This window comes from Balaenoptera borealis (genome assembly GCF_965194805.1).
Source record: "Balaenoptera borealis genome assembly, chromosome: 19".
NCBI lineage: Eukaryota > Metazoa > Chordata > Mammalia > Artiodactyla > Balaenopteridae > Balaenoptera > Balaenoptera borealis.
In genome coordinates this window covers 51687389-51708893 of record NC_138878.1, presented here as the reverse complement: position 1 = coordinate 51708893, position 21505 = coordinate 51687389, and the positions used below count along the sequence as shown (strand labels likewise).

The following is a 21505-nucleotide window of genomic DNA, read 5'->3' as shown; positions in this document are numbered from 1 at the left end:
GGCTTAGTTGCTCCGCGGCATGTGGGATCTTCCCAGACCAGGGATCGAACCCGTGTCCCCTGCATTGGCAGGCGGATTCTTAACCACTGTGCCACCAGGGAAGTCCTAACTTTTTTAGTACTTTCTGAAGATATGTCTAAAGTGATACCCTTATATCTGTAAGTATTATCTGCATTAAATTTCTATTATAAAAGAAGTAAAGAACTAGAAAGTCAGGTGAAGTTCTTCGATTCCTCAGAGGCTTGGGTAATTAAACATCAATACTAAAAGGCCAGCAACAAATAAACCCTTCAGATAATTACACAGTAGCCATACTCACCCTTTGCTGTTTGAATGATCACTTGGCAAATTTTTGCTTAATATGGGTTTTGTACTTACAAATTCCATTTTTTCTTTCATGAGGTCAGAGCCTGGTCACAGTATGAACAGAAGAATGTAACACTGGGTGCTCCCATCATGCTTTTTGTCTCTAATGTTTGCCATAAATCTCTGCTCAAGGTGCTCTCACATCCCATGATATTGCACCAAAATAGGTTTTGCTTTAAAAAATTGTCCTCATTTTATGTAAAAAAAAAATATTCCCAAATATGCTGCAAATGTTACTACCCACCTGTGCTATCTGCACAGGCTCCAAACTGGGGAACTGGTGAGTGCTGACAGCACATTGGTTGTTGTGCACCAGGTGCTTCAGGGACTGTTTATTAGTAATACTCCCCAAATATATGGTTAACTAAAGTATGCAATTACAAATGTGTGTCACTATTTCCAGCATTAACGACAAAGTTTACTCTGCCATTAATAGAAACACTGTAATTTTCCCACTGATTATAATGGGAAATCATGGTGGTTTATATAAGTTTTGGTCTAAGAGAAAACATTTTGTAATCACTTATCACCTTATAAACAGATTTATCTGTCAAACAAGTGTTAAGATTTTGGAAAAGCCTATTGTTTAGGTAATTTTATAATAGTACATTAAATGACCTTATAAACTTACAAAACTTTACTTCATTAAGGCTTTTCTTTAAGATCCTGTGACTCACAATATTACAGAACTGCAAGTGATAGCGCAATCACAGAAAGTAATAACTCACTGCTGTGTATTTTTTTTTTTAATATTTATTTATTTGGCCGCACTGGGCATGCACGATCTTTTAGTTGCGATATGTGGGATCTAGTTCCCTGACCAGGGATCAAACCTGGGCCCCCTGAATTGGGAGCATGGAGTCTTAGCCACAGGTAGGTCTCTGCATTTTGAAAACATTTGTAATTAAAGTCTAGTACTACATCATGATGGCAATTTTGTTATAAATAGGGAAATATACGTGATACTGGACATAGTAGGAATAAACTCATGAGCTCTTTTATAATAAACACACCCCCTCGAGTTATCTTCACATTCTTATTCTTACAGTTACAAGAAAATTCTAGGTGTTAAAATTTTATAAACTTCAAAAATTTTAGTTGGTGAAATTAAAATGCAGATTCCCAGGCCTCCTCTCCCACTGTTTTATTTAAACATACTTCTTTCTTCTAATAAATATGTAATTAAATTTTTAAAAAACATTTTAATCTATTTAAAACTTATTTTAGTCTTAAGTATGAGGGAAGGATTCTAGAGTTACTTTTCCAAATGATCAGGCAGTTGTCTGTTCACAACATTTATTGGATGGATCATTTAGTAGTCTTTTTCTACTAATTTAAAAATAACATCTTTATCATATACTAATTACTTATTTATACTTGGATCTATTTCTGACTTTTGCTCTATTCATCTCTAAATTTATTCCTGTACTGCTTTATTTTATGTATACTTTATTAAGGAGGTAAGCCCTATCTCATTACTTTTATTTTTAAAACAAAAATACATGTCTAGGTATACTTGCATGCTTATTTTTAAGATAGTCTGTGTATCTGTTTATTAGGTTCTCTTACTATTCCATGTAGATTTATTGAAAGTACAGTAAATTTAATTATTATGAGAAAGTCTTCCTAATACTAAATCTTTTTATCTAGGAATCTTTTTACTAAATCTTTTTATCTAGGAATAAGATATGTTTCTTTGATTACATGTAACTTCTTTTATGTCCCTCTATTATATTTTGTATCTTTCATCATAGAGGCTGGCCATATTTCTTACTATGTATTTTATATATAATTTCGATTTCTTATCATTGTGAACATCTTCTTTTATCCCCATTAATAATCAGTGGGTTAGGTTTTAGGACATCTATTTTTTTTTTTTTTTAATTTATTTACTTTTTGGCTGCATTGGGTCTTCACTGCTGTGCGCAGGCTTTCTCTAGTTGCAGTGAGCAGGGGCTACTCTTTGCTGCGGTGCACGGGCTTCTCATTGTTGTGGCTTCTCTTACTGCGGAGCACGGGCTCTAGGCACATGGGCTTCAATAGTTGTAGCATGCGGGCTCAGCAGTTGTGGCTCGCGGGCTCTACAGCACAGGCTCAGTAGTTGTGGCTCACGGGCTTAGCTGCTCTGCGGCAGGTGGGATCTTCCTCGACCAGGGCTCAAACCCGTGTCCCCAGCACTGGCAGGCGGATTCTTAAATCACTGAGCCATGGGGGAAGCCCTAGGACACCTACTGATTTTTATACTTATTCTCTACATTTTACCTCTATCTAATTTAAGTTTCATATTAGTTCTAGTTTTTCAGTGAATTCTCAATTCCAAGTAGGAAGTCAGAATTGGCAAATAATGCTATTCTAATATTCATACCTCTTATTTCTTTTTCATGTATTTCTGACATAGCTAAAAATTCCAGAACAATGCTAAGTAGCAATGAGAAAGGGAATCCTTACTTATGATTTTAATAAGAATCCTTCTGGTGCTTCAATATTAAGGTTAATGTTGGCTATTAATTAAGCTAGCTAACATCTACTGAGCACATTCTATGTGTCAGGCATTATGCTAAGGGCACTGCATACATTTCAAAAAAATTTAACCCTTACAATAAGTCTGTTGGTTTATCAGTGAAGTCCTGTTTTATAGTATGGAAAACTAAAGCTTAAAAAGATTAAATATCTTCTCTAAGAAGGAAATCTTAAAAAAATTAACAAACCAATACATACACACACAAATATACACTTATGTTAACCCAGATGAAAGTCTGGATGTAAATATTTGTTATTTCTGGGTGGTGAGATTATAGGTATTTTTATTTTCTTCCTATGCTTAGGGTATCTCTTTTTTAAAAAATTTATTGAAGTATAGCTGATTTACAAAGTTGTGTTAATTTCTACTGTACAGCAAAGCAATTCAGTTATACATATATACATACACACATATATATTATATATATATACATTCTTTTTCATATTCTTTTCCATTATGGTTTATCACAGGGTATTGAATATAGCTTCCCGTGCTATACAGTGTGCTTAGTGTTATTTCTATTTTACCTACCAAAAATCCTTAGAATGTTAAAAAATTAAAAATTAAGTTTTTTAAAATCAATATGAATAAAAGTAACTACAACTATTTCAAAATATCTAAAGTGAGATACACAGGATTATGTTTAGCATTGGCTTGATTTTACCCTCAATTGCTTTAAAAAATACTGTCCTGATTATAATAGCATCTTTCTGAAATGACTTTACATTGTTTTAGTTAAAAGTAAACATCCATATAAAGCAATGGGCCAGTATCACCCACTTTAGCAGCAAATAAAGATAAAGAATCCTGGGACCACTGAAGGTTATGAGACTAGTTGGTGGAAAAACAGAATTAAAAAGAAATGAAACAGGATCCTTTAAGCTTATTAAAATGCAGATCTCCAAGCTCCAGTGATTCTGATGTAGCAGTTCTCAGGATCTACATTTTTAAGAAGCATTCCAGATCAGATGATTTGATTGTGGGTGGTCCACACTGAGAGCCACTGCTCTAGATTCTATGAGGATGCTAGGAAAGATGCAACAGCATAATGAATAGTTTGTTTCCTCAGCTACTATTTCAAATTCATCAAGGATAGTTCATCCTCAGTGGTGAGTCTGAGATTGACCAGTAATATTTAAGTATTATATACAAGTAATGTAATTGCTTTGTAAAAAAAAAAATGTCAAACTTAGACAATGTTCACCATTTCAGTTTTATGATCTAGGAATTATAAAAAGTCTGAACAGTGGAAGTCATTCAATAATGTACTTATTGAACAACAATTTAAAAATTTTTTTAAAGAACTAAATAGAAATTATACATGTGAGTTACAAGCTGCAAAAGCTCTTACATTCAGAGGAAGACTACTATCTATAGAAATTTAGAATGGAAAATTTTGAAGGAAAAAACAGCTTACCTTGAGATAACTGTGTTTTTAGAGATCTTGTATCCTGTGTAAAGGCAGAACCAACTGCACTACTTTGGGATAGGGCACCGCTGTTCGATGCTTCTGTTCCAAAGGATGTCAAGGAGCTTCCAGCTTTAAGAAAATTTTTTTGAATGAAAAAAATTTTTTTTTAAATTTTAAACCTTTCAATTATATAAAGTAACACAGCATTTTAATAATTGTCCCTCCCTGTAGCACCTGTGTAAATTAATAATACTGGAAATTAATGAAACTGAATCAAAAAATAATTTGAGAAATTTTTGACCATATATGAAAAGCAAGCCCATATATACTCCAGCATCTTTGGATGCAAACAATTTTTTTAACATATGCAATACTCTCCTGGATAGTTATACAGATGGGACAGCAAGGATGTACATTAGATAGAGAAGTAGCAGAAATGGTACATTCAACACCAACATTAAGGTTCAATTATCTTAACACCAAATATCTGCACAAATAGCCAAATCAGCAGACAGGTCTATGAAGAGCTTTTCCAGCATTTCCAAGGCAATGGACAATTGACTCCAGTCCATTTTAATGCCTCCCCTCAGTACAGTATTGTGGGGCTGCATTCTGCCTAAAGCAACCACAAAAAGTTCTGGTAATATGAGGAACAAAATCCCTCGAAAGGACCTTTGCTATACTAGGTTATGTCAATCTTCTTTTCTACATTTCTTCAGAATTTATGGATCAATCACTTTCCATATGCTGTGCTCTCTTCTTAATATTTAATCTACATAGGTTTTCTCTAGCAGGAACTGTTTCAATAGCCCCTCTTCCCCCACCTCTAAATCCAATATAAAAGTGGTACTGAGAATAATCTTTTATGAAACAGAAAAATAATCACATCACTACAGTGCTTAGGACTCTCTGATGGCTTTCCACTGCCCTCAAGAAAAAAGTTCAAACTATTTACCTTAGTTTATAAGGTCCTCCCCCTTATCTGCCTACCTCTTTTCTCATTACTCATTTACACCTCTCTACTCCACAACAGAAGTTTAACTATCTGCTTTTAAATTACTTGAAGATTATGATCATGTTCCTCACATCTTCTCATTTCCAAGCTAAGCAACTCTAGTTCCTTCAACAATTACTCACCTTCACATGCTCTTTAAGCCTTGCCTCTTTTGATTTCTCCTAATTTAATGAATTCTAGTTGTTCATATCTCTCTTAAAACGGGGCATCAGAACTCAGCAAAGTACCTCAGACAATAAGAATGAATGGGACTCCTTTAGAGGTGTAATCCATTCAGGCTGCAGCCCCAGCCAGCTAAGGAGAGGCCTAACATAACCTCCCACAACATCCCCAGAAATGTTGAGACTACTGCTCTCAATAATTCTGTGGGATGCTGAATCTATCCCATTATCCCTAGTATTTCTGGGTAATGACCAAGACATAAACCACTCTGATGATGTGTATTCAACCTCCATCCTGCTCTGACTCAACCTCCTACTGCTTGTGCCTGTCTCCCCCCCGCACCCACCCAACCCCATGAGCAAACTCTTCTATATCCTCCGTCTCTTTTCTGAGTTCCCGGTCATACTACACCCACCTCCCTCATGCCATTGCTGCTACTGATTTATCTCAAATTATTTTTTATGTATAGTGTGAGGCAGGGGTCACTGTTAATTTTTTCCAAATAGATATCCAGCTGCTGCAAGATCATTTGTTAAAAAGATTTCCCCTTCTATCCACAGGAAAATAAAAGTGAAATTTATAATCATCATTCACAAAAAAAAAAAAAAAAAGATTTCCCCTTCTCCATTGAACTGCACTGGCATCTTTGTCTTAAATCAGCATTTAAGTAGGTCTATTTCTGTACTCTCTATTCTTTACCCTGGTATATTTTTGTATTCTTATATCAATAATTCCCTGTTCTGAATCTTGAAATTGGGTGTATACCTCAAACTTCCTCTTTCTTCAAGAGTAGCTTGGCTATTACAGATTTTGTATTTCCATACAAATATTAGAATCAGCATGTCAATTTCTAATTTTAAAGTGTGATGGGATTTTGATCAGGATTGTGTTCAACCTGTAAACCAATTCTGGGGAAAGTGTCATCATAAAAATAATACTGAATATCCTAACCCATAAGCATGGATTAACTCTCCATTTATTTAGATTTCTAAATTCTCTCAGCAGTGTTTTGTGATTTTTATTGTAGAGCAGAGTATTCTCAACTTCAGCACTACTGACGTGTTGGGCCAGATAATTTTTTGTTGTGAGGGGTTGTCCCATGCGTTGTAGGATGTTAAGTAGCATCCCTGGCCTCTACCCATTAGATGCTAGTAGTATCCCCCAGTTGTGACAAACAAAAATATCTCCAGGCATTACCAAATGTCCCCTGAGGGAGGGGGGTAAAATGAACTCCCCTCCACTGAGAACCACATAGAGATTTTTAAATACTATCTTTTGTTATATTCATTGCTGGGTATCTGATGTTATTGGTGCTATTGTAAGCTGTGTTGCATTTTATATTTCATTTACCAATAATTTGTTCTAGATCAGCAAACTTTATCTATAAGTAGCCAGACGGTAAATAAAATATTCTAGGCTTTTCAGGCCTTATGCTCTCTGTTATAACTATACAACTCTGCCCTTGTAGTGTAAAAGTAGCCACAGACCACATGTAAATAAATGGGTATGGCTGTATTCCAGTAAAACAGGAGGCTGGTGGGATTTGGTCCACAGGCCATAGTTTGCCAAACTGTGTGTTCTGAATACAAAAATACAGTTGATTTTTGTATATTTACCATGTATTCCCTTACCATGCTAAATTCACTTATTCATTCCAGTAGCTTGAATATTCCTTTGTATTTTCTACATACACAATCATGTCACCTTCAAATAATGACATTTTTAGTTCTGCCTTTCCAATCTCTAAATCTTTTATTTATTTATTTTTTTCTTGCCTTATTGGACTGACTAGGCCACCTCTAGAACAACACTACACGAAATAAGACAATTCTTTCGCTTTATTCCTTACCTCAAGGGAAAAGCATTCATTATCCCACCATTATGTGTGTAAGCTTTTCATTTCACTGATCAGATTAGGAAATTCCCTCCTATTCCTTTGTTGTTGATAAATGGGTATTGAATTTTACCAAATGCCTGTTCTGTATCTCTTGGGATTGCAGTTTTTCTCCTTTATTCTGTTAATGTGGTAAATTACTAATGATTTTCAAATGTTAAAACATCTTTGCATTCCTGAGATGTCATTATGTAATATCCTTTTTATGAACTGCTGGCTTCCACTGCTAATACTATGTTAAGGATTTTTACATATATGTTCAGGGAAATTAGCTGTAATTTTAATTTCTTGTATTGATTTCATTTAGATACCATTTAGGTTTTGGTATCTCAGCTTGCCTTGGTTATCTGGTTAGGAAGTGTTCTTCCTTTATTCTCTCAAAGAGTTTGTGTAAGATTGGTAAAATTATTTCTTCCTTAAATGGTAGAATTTATCAGTAAAGCAAATAGTCTAGAATTTTCTTTACAGAAGATTTTAAATTAGTTTCAACTTCTTTAACAGGGTGATACTGAGATTGTACTTCCTCTTGTGTTGGTTTAGGAAAGTTGTATTTTCAAGGAATTTGTCCATTTCATCTGAGATGTCAAATCTGTTGACATAAAGTTGTTCACAATATCTTCATATTATCCTTTTAGGATCTATAGTGATGCCTACACTTTCATTCTTGATATCAATATTTGAGTCTTCTTTTTTTCCTTGTTTAGTCTTGCTAGGGGCTTATTAATTTTATGAAATTTTTCAAAGAACCAACTCCTGGCTTTGATGATATTATATATATTTTTTGACTTGTTTCTATTTCCTTGATTTCTGCTTTAAATTTTTTCTTCCTTCTAGTACTTTTGGGCTAATTTTCTTTCTTTTTTTTTAGCTTCTTAATAAGCTGACAGCTTAGAGCACTGATTTTAAAATATTCTTGTTTTCTTATATATGTATTTAAAGGTATGAAATTTCCCCTAAGCAATGCTTAAGCTCCACTCACAAATTTTGATACGTTGTACTTTATGATTATATTTAAAAATATCTTATTTCCCCTATGATTTCTTCTTTAATTCATTAGTGATTTTTGTAAGTTTGCTCAATTTCTGTTTGAGCAAACAGAAATATACAACTATTTGTATATTTTTCAAGTTGTCTTTATTAATTCCAAATTTAATTTCTTTGTGGTTTGAGAAGATACCACGTATGATTTCAATCCTTCTGAATTTAATGTAACTCGTTTTATGGACCAGGATTTGATCTATCCCATTGATTGACCAATATTTACTTAAAAGAATCTATATTCTGCAATTGTTGGTGTTGGTGTACTATTTTATAAAAGTTACATACACATTTAGGATTGTTACAGCTTCCTGATGTACCGTTATAAAGAATCCTTCTTTATCTTTGGCAGTACTCCTGATCTTTAAGCTGTTTTGTCTGATGTTAATTTTCCTAACATAGTTTTCTTGTTATTAGTGTTTGTATGGTATGTCATGCCTTTTTCTGTTCTTTAACTTTCTGTCTTTTAATTCATATCTTATAAACATCACATAGCAGGGTCTTTTTTAAAAAAATTCAGTTTGATGATCTCTGCTTTTTAATTGGAATGTTTAATTCCTTTACACATTACCAAAGTAGATATATATATATTTATTTATTTATTTATTTAGGCTGTACCAAGTGGCATGAGGGAGTTTAGTTCCCTGACCAGGGATCAAACCTGTGCCCCCTGCAGTGGAGGCAGGGAGTCCTAACCAATGGACTGCCAGGGAATTGCCCCCAAGTAGATGTTTAACAATCCTTAGTCTGTCATCCTTAACGTATGAAACACCCTCCTGGTTTATGCTAACTTTATTTATTTATTTATTTATTTTTGGCTGTGTCAGGTCTCAGGTGCAACACATGGGATCTTCATTGCGGCATGTGGGATCCTCCGCTGCAGCGTGTGGGCTCCAGAGCACGTGGGCTCTGTAGTTGTAGTGTGTGGGCTCTCTAGCTGTGGCCCGTGTGCTCAGTAGTTGCGGTGTGCGGGCTTAGTTGTCCCGCGGCATGTGACATCTTAGTTCCCCGACCAGAGATCGAACCCGTGTCCCCTGCATTGGAAGGCAGATTCTTAACCACTGGACAACCAGGGAAGTCCCTATGCTAACTTTAAAGTTCATAAGCATGTTAAGTATTCATTAAACTCAGTGATTAAAAATTAATGTGTACAAAACACTAGAGACCTAAGAGAATCACTGTCCAATATGGTTCTGCTATTTAAGCAGCTAAAATGTACCCACTGGCTGAACCCATGTTCAGCCACTATGCCTCCATCTTGCCCACAAGAGTAGTATGAGACTTAGCATGTCATGGCTGTTTTGATGCTTCAGTTTATTGTGAGATAATTAATTTTTCCTAATTAAAGTCAGTAATGACCTAATCTTTGCACATAAAAATTATTTGTGCATCATCTTAAAAAAAACAACAGTGCTTTAATTCTACGCAGTGCATCATTCCTTTCAAAGTATGAGAATATCTCTTTCTTCACAATCTTGCCAAAACAGAATATATTCAAACTTTTGGGTTTTTGTCAAATTGATAGTGAGAAATGGTGTCTTGGTGATGACTTAAGTTGTATATCTCTTATCATAAGCAAGATTTAAGCATCTTTCCATGTTTGAGCACCATTTGTATTTATTTTTTTCTGAAAAAGGCAAAGTCAGTTTCTAATCTTTACAAACTTTTCTGTTGGATTGTAGAGCTTTATTTTTAGAAGCTCTTTAGATATTCAGGATATTAACCCTTCATGATATAAATTGCAAATAAAACTATGAAAATTAAAATAGAAAAAATTCCCCCCAAACAGCAATAGTGTAATCTTGATTTATTTAAACTTTCTCTTTACATCAGAATACTAGGCACAGAAAATGAAAACAAAAGGCTTAAATTAAAATCTGGCTTAATTTGTACCAACACAAACTAATCTGAGTTAATTCCGTTTCTAAAAAACATCTGCCACCTTAATCAACGCTACAGTCTTCCTCCTCCTCGTTTAACTACTTCTAAATACTATATATAGTTCTCTCTCTATATAGTTCTTCTATATATAGTTCTTATTTCTGTGTGGTTATGTTATCTGATATATACGTAGTACCAGTTGTTTCTGTTTGTATTCATTCAATTTTTGGATTTACTTTTTTCCCATTGTTTTTTATTTTGTGAATAAGTAAAACATTTACATACTTGGAAAGTCACAACTATATAAAAAATATTCATAGAAAGGAATTAATTTTAACAAAACCTGTTAACATACTAATGAGTTTCAAGATAAACCTGAAACTGGATTTGTGATCAGTGAAATAAACTGATAAGTGATTATTTCAATGGAATTAAAAAAGATTAAGGGCTAGAGTTTGAGATTTAAAACTCTTCTTTACTGTGGAAATTTCAATAAAGGTGTACTTAAGAGCTAAAATGTACAACTATAAAAATAAACACAAAAAAATCTGATCTGATTATACCTGGCTTTTGCACATGATAGCCTTTGTCCTCCAATCATAAATAGGACTGTTATTAGCCTAGCCCTCCTATATTTTCTCCTTATAGTGTTATATATTGATACTGCTCCCTAATAATGGCATTATCTCTACTTCCCTTTTTGAAAACCCACAATGTTGGAAAAAATGCTTATTTTAAATGGATATATCTTATGTAAATTTAAAATAACATTCAATAAAATTTGGTAATTGGATATATCTAGATTTAAAAAAAATGTTAGCATTCTAAGAGATGGCCTTTATAGAACCACTAATCATTAAGGACATTAAAATAAAGTCTTTAAAATAATAGGCTACAAAAGGAACACCAAACAATATGTCTGAAAATTTGTGGTTTTATATATCTTTGTGGTAAAGACAAGGAAATTACAAAAAAGAAAGAAAAAAAAGGAAAAAAGCACAACATACCAACACCAACAGCCCCAAACTGCTGCCCAACTAATGAACTTGGACTGAATTGACTGTATGTTGGCATCCTGCCGAAAGGTCCATAGGAGCCCACTGACTGGAATGAAGAAGTAGATGAGCCTAGTGAAGACTGAAGAAAAGATCATGGGTTAATTTTCCAGGCTCTAAACAATATGTACATAATGGAAAGAAATTCGGATATTTACATTTTAAAGAAAACTATTAAATTACAACTACTAGACACAAAAGCAATTATAACAACTTGCAACACGCATTTAATGTTAAAACAGCTGAATAACCTGATTGCAGTATTTATGTACATGTGTCAATTGTACGCAATGTGATTTATAAATGCTTTTTTCTATAATGAACTCTTCCTCTGAGTTCAGTTTTACAACAGATTTAGGAAAGAACCGAAGAAAAGTTACCCGAACAAGTAAACTAACTTTGCTTAAAGAAAAAATATGAGAAAAATCAAATTTCGTTATAGTACTAAGTTTCAGTCTGGTGATGACATAAGTAAGACATCTGACTTTTGATTTTACTCTTATTTGCAATCACTTGAGGTATACTATTAAATTTACGGGAAAGAAATGCAGAAACAAACTATCCTGTACAAAACCACTTACTACTTACACTTATAAATATAGTTATTATTACGTTAAAGAGCACTTTATAAAAAGCTTCTTACTAAACCTAAAATATATATATATAAATATATATGTATATACATAAACTTTTATACATTAATTTATCTTAACATAAAATGTTTTATAATATAAATATGAAGTGTACTAACAGCCACTAGGATACAAGTTCACTGATGGCAGAACCCTGTCTGTATGTTTGCTGCTAGTGTCAGACACATGGCAGGTATTCAATAAATACTACTGAACGAATGAATCAAAAGATCAAAAGCCAAAATTTACAGTGGTTGGAAGAAGGTTTTAAAAATCATTTTGAATTGTGCTCTCTAGGTTATTCTCATTCCATAAAACTGATTGATTAAATAAGTTGTTCCCTGGAGAGTTATCAAAAGATATGAGAGTCCAGTAACATGGCTCTTCGGTGTAGGCAGCTATTTCTATGAGAATGTGTCTCTTCTCCCTCCATTTAAGAAGTTCACATTTTCTCAGGATTCTTTCAGACTTAATTCCTCAAAAGTAAGACTTAAAAAGCAGGGGATAGATAAGAGTAGAGAATTTCTCCAGTTTATGTTGCAAGAACCAAATTTATTATTTCTTAATAAAAAGCTTATCTTATATTCAGAAAAATAGTAAGTAAATGTTAAAAGGTACTTTCTCTTTTTTTTCCCATTTTAATTTTATATAGCACTTAATATTTTCTTCAGAAGAGTTCATTAGGTATTTCCTTTTAATAGCTGGAAGGCACATTCTATGCAAGATAATATTTATTTTAATAGTCAGTTTTGTGAAAACCTAAGATTTTTATCACTCACAGCATAAAAAAGAGGAAGTTAAAAAAAACCAACAAGCATATTTTACTGCAAATGACCAAAGACTTCTGACAAGAAAAAAACTTGAGAAGAAAATGGATTCAGCAGGAAAACCATATGGGGGCCACAAAGTTTTTAACCATCTATGCCTGCAACTAAAAATACTCTTTATGTTAACCTGCTTCCTCTGCTGCGATAGTAGAAATTCAGAGTTTCTATGTGCTTCCAATTAACATATAAACAGGTACTATAATGAACATCTTCTTTAATTCATAATTTACAATCGTTTAGACATCATGTGTTTCTGTTTTAAATAAAATATACAAATTTTACAATTCCTCGGGCTTCCCTGGTGGCACAGTGGTTAAGAATCCGCCTGCCAATGCAGGGGACATGGGTTCAATCCCTCGTCCGGGAAGATCCCACATGCCATGGAGCAACTAAGCCCGTGCGCCACAACTACTGAAGCCTGTGCACCTAGAGCCCGTGCTCTGCAACAAGACAAGCCACAATAATGAGAAGCCCGTGCACCGCAACGAAGAGTAGCCCCCACTCGCCGCAACTAGAGAAAACCTGCGCACAGCAACGAAGACCCAACACAGACAAAAATAAAAACAAATAAATAAATTAACTGATTAAAAAAAAACTTCTCTTAATTGAGAATACTTAGGATCGTCTTCTTTAATACTTTATTTAGGGAATTGAACGACGTATCTGTACATGTTAAAATCCTTTTCTGTTTGTGCATTGCATGTATTCTATAACAAACATATAATATATAATGTGATTTAGCATTTTTTTCGTTAAACTCAGTCATCTTACCTAAGAGTAGCCATCACCACCCTGGTTTGTAATATGAACCACGTGTGAATAATATAGTGGCATAGATCCTGGATTCTAGAGCCAGAATTCCTGGGTCTGTTCAAATTATGGGTCTACTTCAATTTCCTCACTTATAAAAATGAGGATTATAAAAAGGAGAATAACTATAATAATACCAAGCTGAGAGGGTGTTGTGAGGATTGTCCTATTGTATATGCAGTGCTTTGAATAGTGCTTCTTATAAAGTTAGATCTCAATAAATGTTAGCTATTGTAACCATTGTTGAAATCAGAAAGTATCTTTTGATAAAAATTAATTCCTCAGCTATTTCTTACTCTATTTAGTCCCAACTTATTATCTAAAGAGAAAAACCTGGATGAGAACATTATTCAGTTATTTTGGGTATCCAGGTAACTAGAAAATGGTAATAAGCTATATGAACATTTAATCGAGGAAATTTAAAAAACAAAAACAAGGAGAGGCAAAATCCAAGGCTAGTTACGTGCATGAAATTTAGTTGAACTCCAAGACAAATTTACTATGTTACCTGAACGATAGCTGGGTCCTGAGGCAAAGAACATTGTGGTTTTGGTGGCTCACAAACAGTGAGATCTTTAATATCACTCCCACGGAATATAATGTATTCAAAGACTTCATCTCGAGGTGGTATTGGACGATCTGTTGGTCTGTCTTCTGTACCAAAGGACCGAACTGGTGAGAAAACAGAGGATATGAGATACATTTCTACTCACTGTATTCAGGTAGTGCCTCTTACAATGAACCGTTTCAAGTACTAAACAGCAGTTCTTAAATGCCATCCATGAGAAAGTATTCATTAATTTGTAGTTAAGTAAATTTTTTTTTTTTAAGTGGAAAACAGAGTGGGTTTTGCATAGAGCTAAATGTGTTCAATTTAAAAGACTATTGGCAGGGCTTCTCTGGTGGCGCAGTGGTTAAGAATCTGCCTGCCAAGGCAGGGGACACGGGTTCGAGTCCTGGTTCGGGAAGATCCCACATGCTGCGTAGCAACTAAGCCCGTGCACCACAACTGCCGAGCCTGTGCTCTACAGCCCGTGAGCCACAACTACTGAAGCCCGCGTGCCTAGAGCCCGTGCTCCACAAGAGAAGCCACCACAATGAGAAGTCCGCGCATGGCAACGAAGAGTAGCCCCCGCTCACTGCAACTAGAGAGAGTCCGCGCGCATCGACGAAGACCCAACACAGCAAAAAAAAAAAAAAAGTTATCTTTAAAAAAACAAACAAACAAGACTATCGGTATTATGAGGTTGTGTTCTTCCTACATTTTTATTTACTTATATCTTTGGTGGTGGTGATAAGAGGTGTTAAAAATGTCCTTCATTGTTATTTATTTTTAATGCCCTCATTCAGCAAAATAAAAAACTGGCAACCTGTGTGATATTTCGTGTGTGTGTGTGTGTGTGTGTGTGTGTGTGTGTGTGTGTGTGTGTGTGTGTGTGTAGTAAGTGAAGATGTGAAGATTTTCCCAATCTACAAAAATCCCAAAGTTTGGGAAACTGAGCTTCGGGTTTAAGAGAAGAAAATGGAAAGAATATCTATCTTGGTGAATAGTACGTCCTCTAGAAGCCAAGGAAAGCAGCTGTCAACTATTCAGCTCCATGGGATAGCCTGAAATGCCCTAGTTACCTAAAATATATATCTCATAATTAAATCTGATTATTTTAACACTTAAGATAGCATTACTCAAAGGTGAACTGTGGACCACCTGCATCAGGGTAAGCTAGAAAGATTCTCGAATCCACTGACTCAGATTTTCTGGGAAGAGGGTACAGAAATCTGCATTTTAAACCAATTCCTCAAGAGTTTCTTATGAATACTAAAGTTTCAGGTTCACTATCTTAGAAGACTTCTGATGTTGACATCCCTATAGAAACTCCAAATAAGAAAGTTTGCAATATCAGATATTATTCATTTAAAGAGTGTCCTAGAGGAAGTAAACACCTTAACATTGTGCAAAGTTTTGAATGTATGCATTTTTCTGCAGAACTGATCCATAGCTAGATAGAAAATAAAGATTTCAGTTTAAATAATGCCTTTTTTTAAATCCTAAAAATTCTTTCTAGTACTTATGAGACTTCCAGGAAAGATGATGGCATAGTTGTAGGTTTGCAGAATATGCCTCCCTAAAAACTAAAGAAAATTAAAAAGTTAAAATATCCTTAAACCAGGAAAATACCTCAAACCTATACCGTAAAGCTTTATTAAAAACTATCATTCAGATACTGAATAAGTTAGTGCAAACCGGAAGACCAACTCCAGAATCCATATGTAGCATGCTGAGAAATTTTCCCAGGCACCCTCCAACTTGGTGGATGGGGACACAGATGTGATAAAGGAAAAGATGTAGAACGTCCTAGCTGAAGCATCCCTTCCTCTGGTGGCCGAACAATACTTTATCAGGGTGGGAGCAAGTGACAAGGTCCTACATCTTGTCCTTTAACCAAAAGGAAGGCCAAAAAGTATTAGAAAAAGCAAGACTAAGAAAATTACAAGTAGGCCAATCTCACTCCTAAACTTAGCACCATCACTATTGCCACCATACAATGCTTTATAAAGTCCCAAACCTCCAAAGTAACAGATTAGCTCATCCTGAAGCTGCAGGCAGGTGGGGTGGGGTTTAAAGGTCTTCCATCTATTTACAAAACCAAAGAGAAGCTCTACTAGGCTTTCTAAGGCATAACAAAACCATTCAAACTATACCCATGTAGTCAAAAGAAAGATGAAAAATCCATTCAGGATTAATTTTTTTTTTTTTTAAAGAAATTCACGTTCTTTTATTTATTTATTTATTTATTTATGACTGTGTTGAGTCTTCGTTTCTGTGTGAGGGCTTTCTCCAGTTGCGGCAAGTGGGGACCACTCTTCATCGCGGTGCGCAGGCCTCCCACCACCGCGGCCCCTCCTGTTGCGGAGCACAGGCCCCAGACGCGCAGGCTCAGCAATTGTGGCTCACGGGCCCAGTTGCTCCGCGGCATGTGGGATCCTCCCAGACCAGGGCTCGAACCCGTGTCCCCTGCATTGGCAGGCAGATTCTCAACCACTGCGCCACCAGGGAAGCCCCCAGGATTAATATTTATCACAGGAAACAGAAGAAAATTTCAGAAAGAACTGCTTTACATTCTCAAGAAAAATAAAACTCTTATGATCAAAATGATACTGAAAAGAAAAGGTAGCATAGTTAAGGAAAGAAAAAATAGACAAGGCAAATATAACAGCAGAACTAATAAACATATCAACAATAAAGAGAACAGTCTCTGAGAAAGACAACAGAATAAGAGAAAATATAACTAAAGATATAACAAGTATCCTGACATAAAGACCTAAATTTGATCAGGTTTCATTGTATTTCCAGGAAAAAAAAATTTAGTGCACTATAAGCCATACAGACTTATCCTTTGCTACATCAAAATAAAGAACTCACAGAAACAGTGGCATCAAAAAATAAGAGATGGACAACAAATCCATTTAAGCACATAAATATATGTGACAATTTACTAAGGTGCTAGAATAGAATGTAAATTTAATAGTTCTGAAAAAGACTACAAAGTTACAAAGTGTTGCAAAAATTAGGATGGTACCTATTTCACACAGTATTCTAACAAAAATTGGGAGATGAAAATGACAAGAAGCAGAGGAAACACAAAAGGAAATTCATAAACTAATACTCATCTTTTATAGTAGGAGTCACCTGATAAAATTTTGGGGGACGTTGATAAATTAACATATGTAGGCTTAAAAATTTGTTATTTGCAGTCCTAAAGGTAACCAACAATAGAGTTGAAAACTAAAGGCATACTTTCCAAAATATGGTATGAAGAAAACCGCTACCGGGCTTCCCTGGTGGCGCAGTGGTTAAGAGTCTGCCTGCCAAGGCAGGGGACACAGGTTCGAGCCCTGGTCCAGGAGGATCCCACATGCCACGAAGCAACTAAACCCATACGCCACAACTACTGAGCCTGAGCTCTAGAGCCCGCGAGCCACAACTACCGAGCCCTCGTGCCACAACAACTGAAGCCCACGTGCCTAGAGCTCGTGCTCCACAACAAGAGAATCCACTGCTATAAGAAGCCCACGCACCGCAATGAAGAGTAGCCCCCGCTCACCGCAACTAGAGAAAGCCGGCACAGCAACAAAGATCAATGCAGCCAAAAATAAATAAATAAAAATAAAAGTTCCCTTTAAAAAAAAAAAAAAAAAAAAGCTACCATACAGCAAAAGAGGGAAAATGAAAAAGTATGAAAACAGAGACCATGAAGAATGATTTGCACACACTAAGAGTTTGAGAAACAGGCTCTAATGATGGAAACTGATTTGATCAGATTTAATGTTTTCAACAGTTTTTTTTTTTAATTTTTATTTATTTATTTATTTATTTATGGCTGTGTTGGGTCTTCGTTTCTGTGCGAGGGCTTTCTCTAGTTGCGGCAAGCGGGGGCCACTCTTCATCACAGTGCGCGGGCCTCTCACTGTCGTGGCCTCTCTTGTTGCAGAGCACAGGCTCCAGACGCGCAGGCTCAGTAATTGTGGCTCATGGGCCTAGTTGCTCCACGGCATGTGGGATCTTCCCAGACCAAGGCTCGAACCTGTGTCCCCTGCATTGGCAGGCAGATTCTCAACCACTGCGCCACCAGGGAAGCCCAACAGACAGTTCTTGTAGCATTATAAAGAATAAGTTAATTAGAAGAGCAATCAGAAGGGAATACATGTCTGGAAGATAACAGAACAAATGAGAGGTGGTGAAGGTTGAAACCTGGACATTGAGAGTAGAAAGAGAGAAGGCTGGACAAACACAGAAAAGGTAGAAAATTACTAGTACTATTCTGCTACAAAACATTTCAATACATGAATTAGCTCACGTGCAACTGGTTAGTAAGGGACTTATGTCAGTACAGTCAAAAATCACATTGTTTCATCCCTAATTTTTTTAACCTGTTATTTTTATTTATTTATTGCACTTTAGGGGGCAGCAGCTAAACACAGAAAGCCACAGAGTAACAGTATATGATGCCCAATCACCCCAAGTTTCCTCTTGGCTCAATTTGGCTACATAATCAGTCTTATAAGTGCTTATTGCATGGTTCTCCCTGATCCTGATGCACTCTTTCATTGTCTCCAACAGCAGACTCAACTCTTTTTTATACTTTCTTCCATCAGGCTACCTTACATTTTTTTCTTTCAAGCTGGCAGATGACTTCATTGTTAGGTATACTTCACCAGCATTTTTGTTAATGCTATCATTTCGATTCATTTTCTTTTTCTTCTTTTCTTTTTTTTGGTCGCGCCACTTGGCTTGCAGGATCTTAGTTCCCTGACCAGGGACTGAACCTGGGCCCCAGTAGTGAAAGCACCAAGTCCTAACTAACCACTGGACTGCCAGGGAATTCCCTATTTTTCTTAATCGTGGTAAGAATACATAACATGAGATCTACCCTCTTAACAAAATTTTAAGTGTACATCACAGTATTGTTAATTATAAGTAGAGCTCTACAACTTTACCACCTTGCTTAACTGAAACTTTATACCCATTGAACCACAATGTATCATTTCCTCCTACCCCTAGCCCCTGGCAACCACCATCCTCCAGTATTTTTTCTTCTGTGACTTGGAAAATAAAATGAAAAAGGAAGCAGAGGGCCAGTTTGGAAATTACTGGGCAAGTGTTGGTGAAAAGGTACCTAAAGAAAGAGGTCAAAATATAACATGGTTTATCAAATGTAATTTCTTACTTAGAATTCTACAACTCTGTCCACTCTTTTTCAAAATAGACTGCTATATTATTTGTGACATCAAATAATATATTTGATATACAATAATATATTGTATATTAGGTAAATATACAATAACATTAAACATGCTATGTATGAGGCAGATTATAAAACTATTATTTTCAAAAGATTACAACTGTCTAAAATAAAAACATATATGTGAGTGACATCATGAAAGATGGTAGAGTAGGAAGCTCCAGGAATCGGTCCCTCCACCCAAACAACTATTGGGCTGGCAAACAGTCTGAATTAACCTTTTTGGAACTATGGAATCTAGTCAAATGCCTGTAGCATCCAAGGGAGCACTTAATGAAGAAAGAGGCCAGTAACCTTTGGTGAATTTTGGCATTTTGCAGAGCGGCTGGTTATTACCATTCATCATCTCCCATCTCTGTAAAGGGCAGCTTTGGGGACAGTGGCCCATGTTTCTGGTGCAGCTTGCTGATGCCAGGTGGGCAACAGGGATCCTGTCCTCCAAAAAATTAGGGCTGTATGACATGATTTGCCTGAAAATTCACTGAGGGGCCAGCACAGAGGCTGGCCATTGTTTCAACCCTCAAGGGCAGGGCACAAGTGGCTTCCCTAGTAGTGCTGGTGAAGGCATTTAGAAGAGTTAGCATATCCTTTCCCCCTCAACAACAGCAGAATGTACATTATTCTAAATGGCACATGGAACATTTTTCAGGACAGACCAAATTTTAGGCCCAAACCAACTCTCAATAAATTGAAAAGGATCGAATTTTATGAAGTATTCTCTCTGAACACAGTGGAATGAAGCTAGAAATTAATAATAGAAGGGAAACTGGAAAATTCACAAGTACGTGTGAATTAAACTGACTCTTAAAGAACCAATAAGTCAAAGAAGAAAGCACTAGGGAAATTAAGAAAAATCTGAAGACAAATGAAAAAGAAAATACCACCTGCCAAAATTAGGGGATGTAGAGAATGCCATACTCAAGCAGGAAATTTATAAATGCTATATTAAAAGAATCTCAAATCAACTTTATTAAGAAACTAGAAAAAGAGCAAACTAAACCCAAATCCAGCAGAAGGAAGGAAGGAAATTATACTGGATTAGGGCTGAGATGAACAACATAGAGAACAGAAAAACAGAATCATCAAAGCCAAAAATTGGTTCTTTGAAAAGATCAACAAAATAGACAAACCTTAAGCTAGACTAGACTGACTAAAGAAAAAGATGAGCAGATGTAACTAAAATCAGATGAAAGCAAGGACATTACTACCAACCTTATAGAGATTAAAAGACTCAGGAGAATACTGCAGACAATGTATGCCAACAAAATAGATAATCTAGACAAAAAAGAAAAATTCCCAGAAACATACAAATTACTAAAACTGACTCAAAAAGAAATAGAAAATCTCAACAGATCTTTAACAGGTCCAACAAGAGACTGGACCAGTAATCAAAAACCTCCAAACAAAGAACCAGGTCCAGTTTCACTGGTGAATTTTACTAAACATTTTAACATCAATCCTACTCAAACTCCTCCAAAAAAACAGAAGAAAAGGGAACACTTCCTAACACATTCTATGAGGCCAGCATTACCCTGATACCAAGGTCAGACAAAGATACTGTAAGAAAACTACAGACCAATATCTCTTATGAATACAGACACAAAAACCCTCAACAAAATACTGGCAGGCTGAATCCAGCAGTACATTAAAAGGACTATAAACCATGAACAACTGGGATTTTATTCTAAGAATGCAAGGGTGGTTTAACACACAAAAAAATTCAATGTAATATGCCACATTAATAGACCAAGGTAGGGGGGAACCCCACAGGTTTACTGCAATAGATGCAGGAAAAGCAGTTGTTAAATTTAACACCCTTTCATGATAAAAACACTTAGCAAACTAGGAAAAGAAGAAAACGTACTTTATATGATAAAGGGCATATATGAAAAACCCACAGCTAACATCACATTCAATGGTGAAAGACAGAAAACATTCCCCTAAGAACAGAAACAAGACAAGGATGTCCACTTTAACCACTGCTATACAACAATGTACTAGAAGTCTTAGCCGGCACAATTAGGCAAGAAAAAGAAATAAAAGGCATCCAAATAAGAAAGAAGTAAAACTCTTTTTGCAGATGACACGATTC

General features: G+C 35.6%; 1 protein-coding gene across 11 annotated transcripts in view; it reads right to left on the bottom strand.

Moving 5' to 3' along the window:
- Window positions 1–21505, bottom strand: part of LSM14A (LSM14A mRNA processing body assembly factor) — a 53035-nt gene that overhangs the window by 13100 nt on the left and 18430 nt on the right. For all 11 annotated transcript variants that reach the window (XM_082366524.1, XM_082366516.1, XM_082366519.1 and 8 more), the window contains exons 2-4: window positions 14121–14284; window positions 11296–11425; window positions 4305–4427 (exon numbers count right to left, since the gene is read on the bottom strand). In XM_082366524.1, coding sequence (XP_082222650.1) covers window positions 4305–4427; window positions 11296–11425; window positions 14121–14284 — 417 coding nt within the window. The remainder of the gene's footprint in view (window positions 1–4304; window positions 4428–11295; window positions 11426–14120; window positions 14285–21505) is intronic.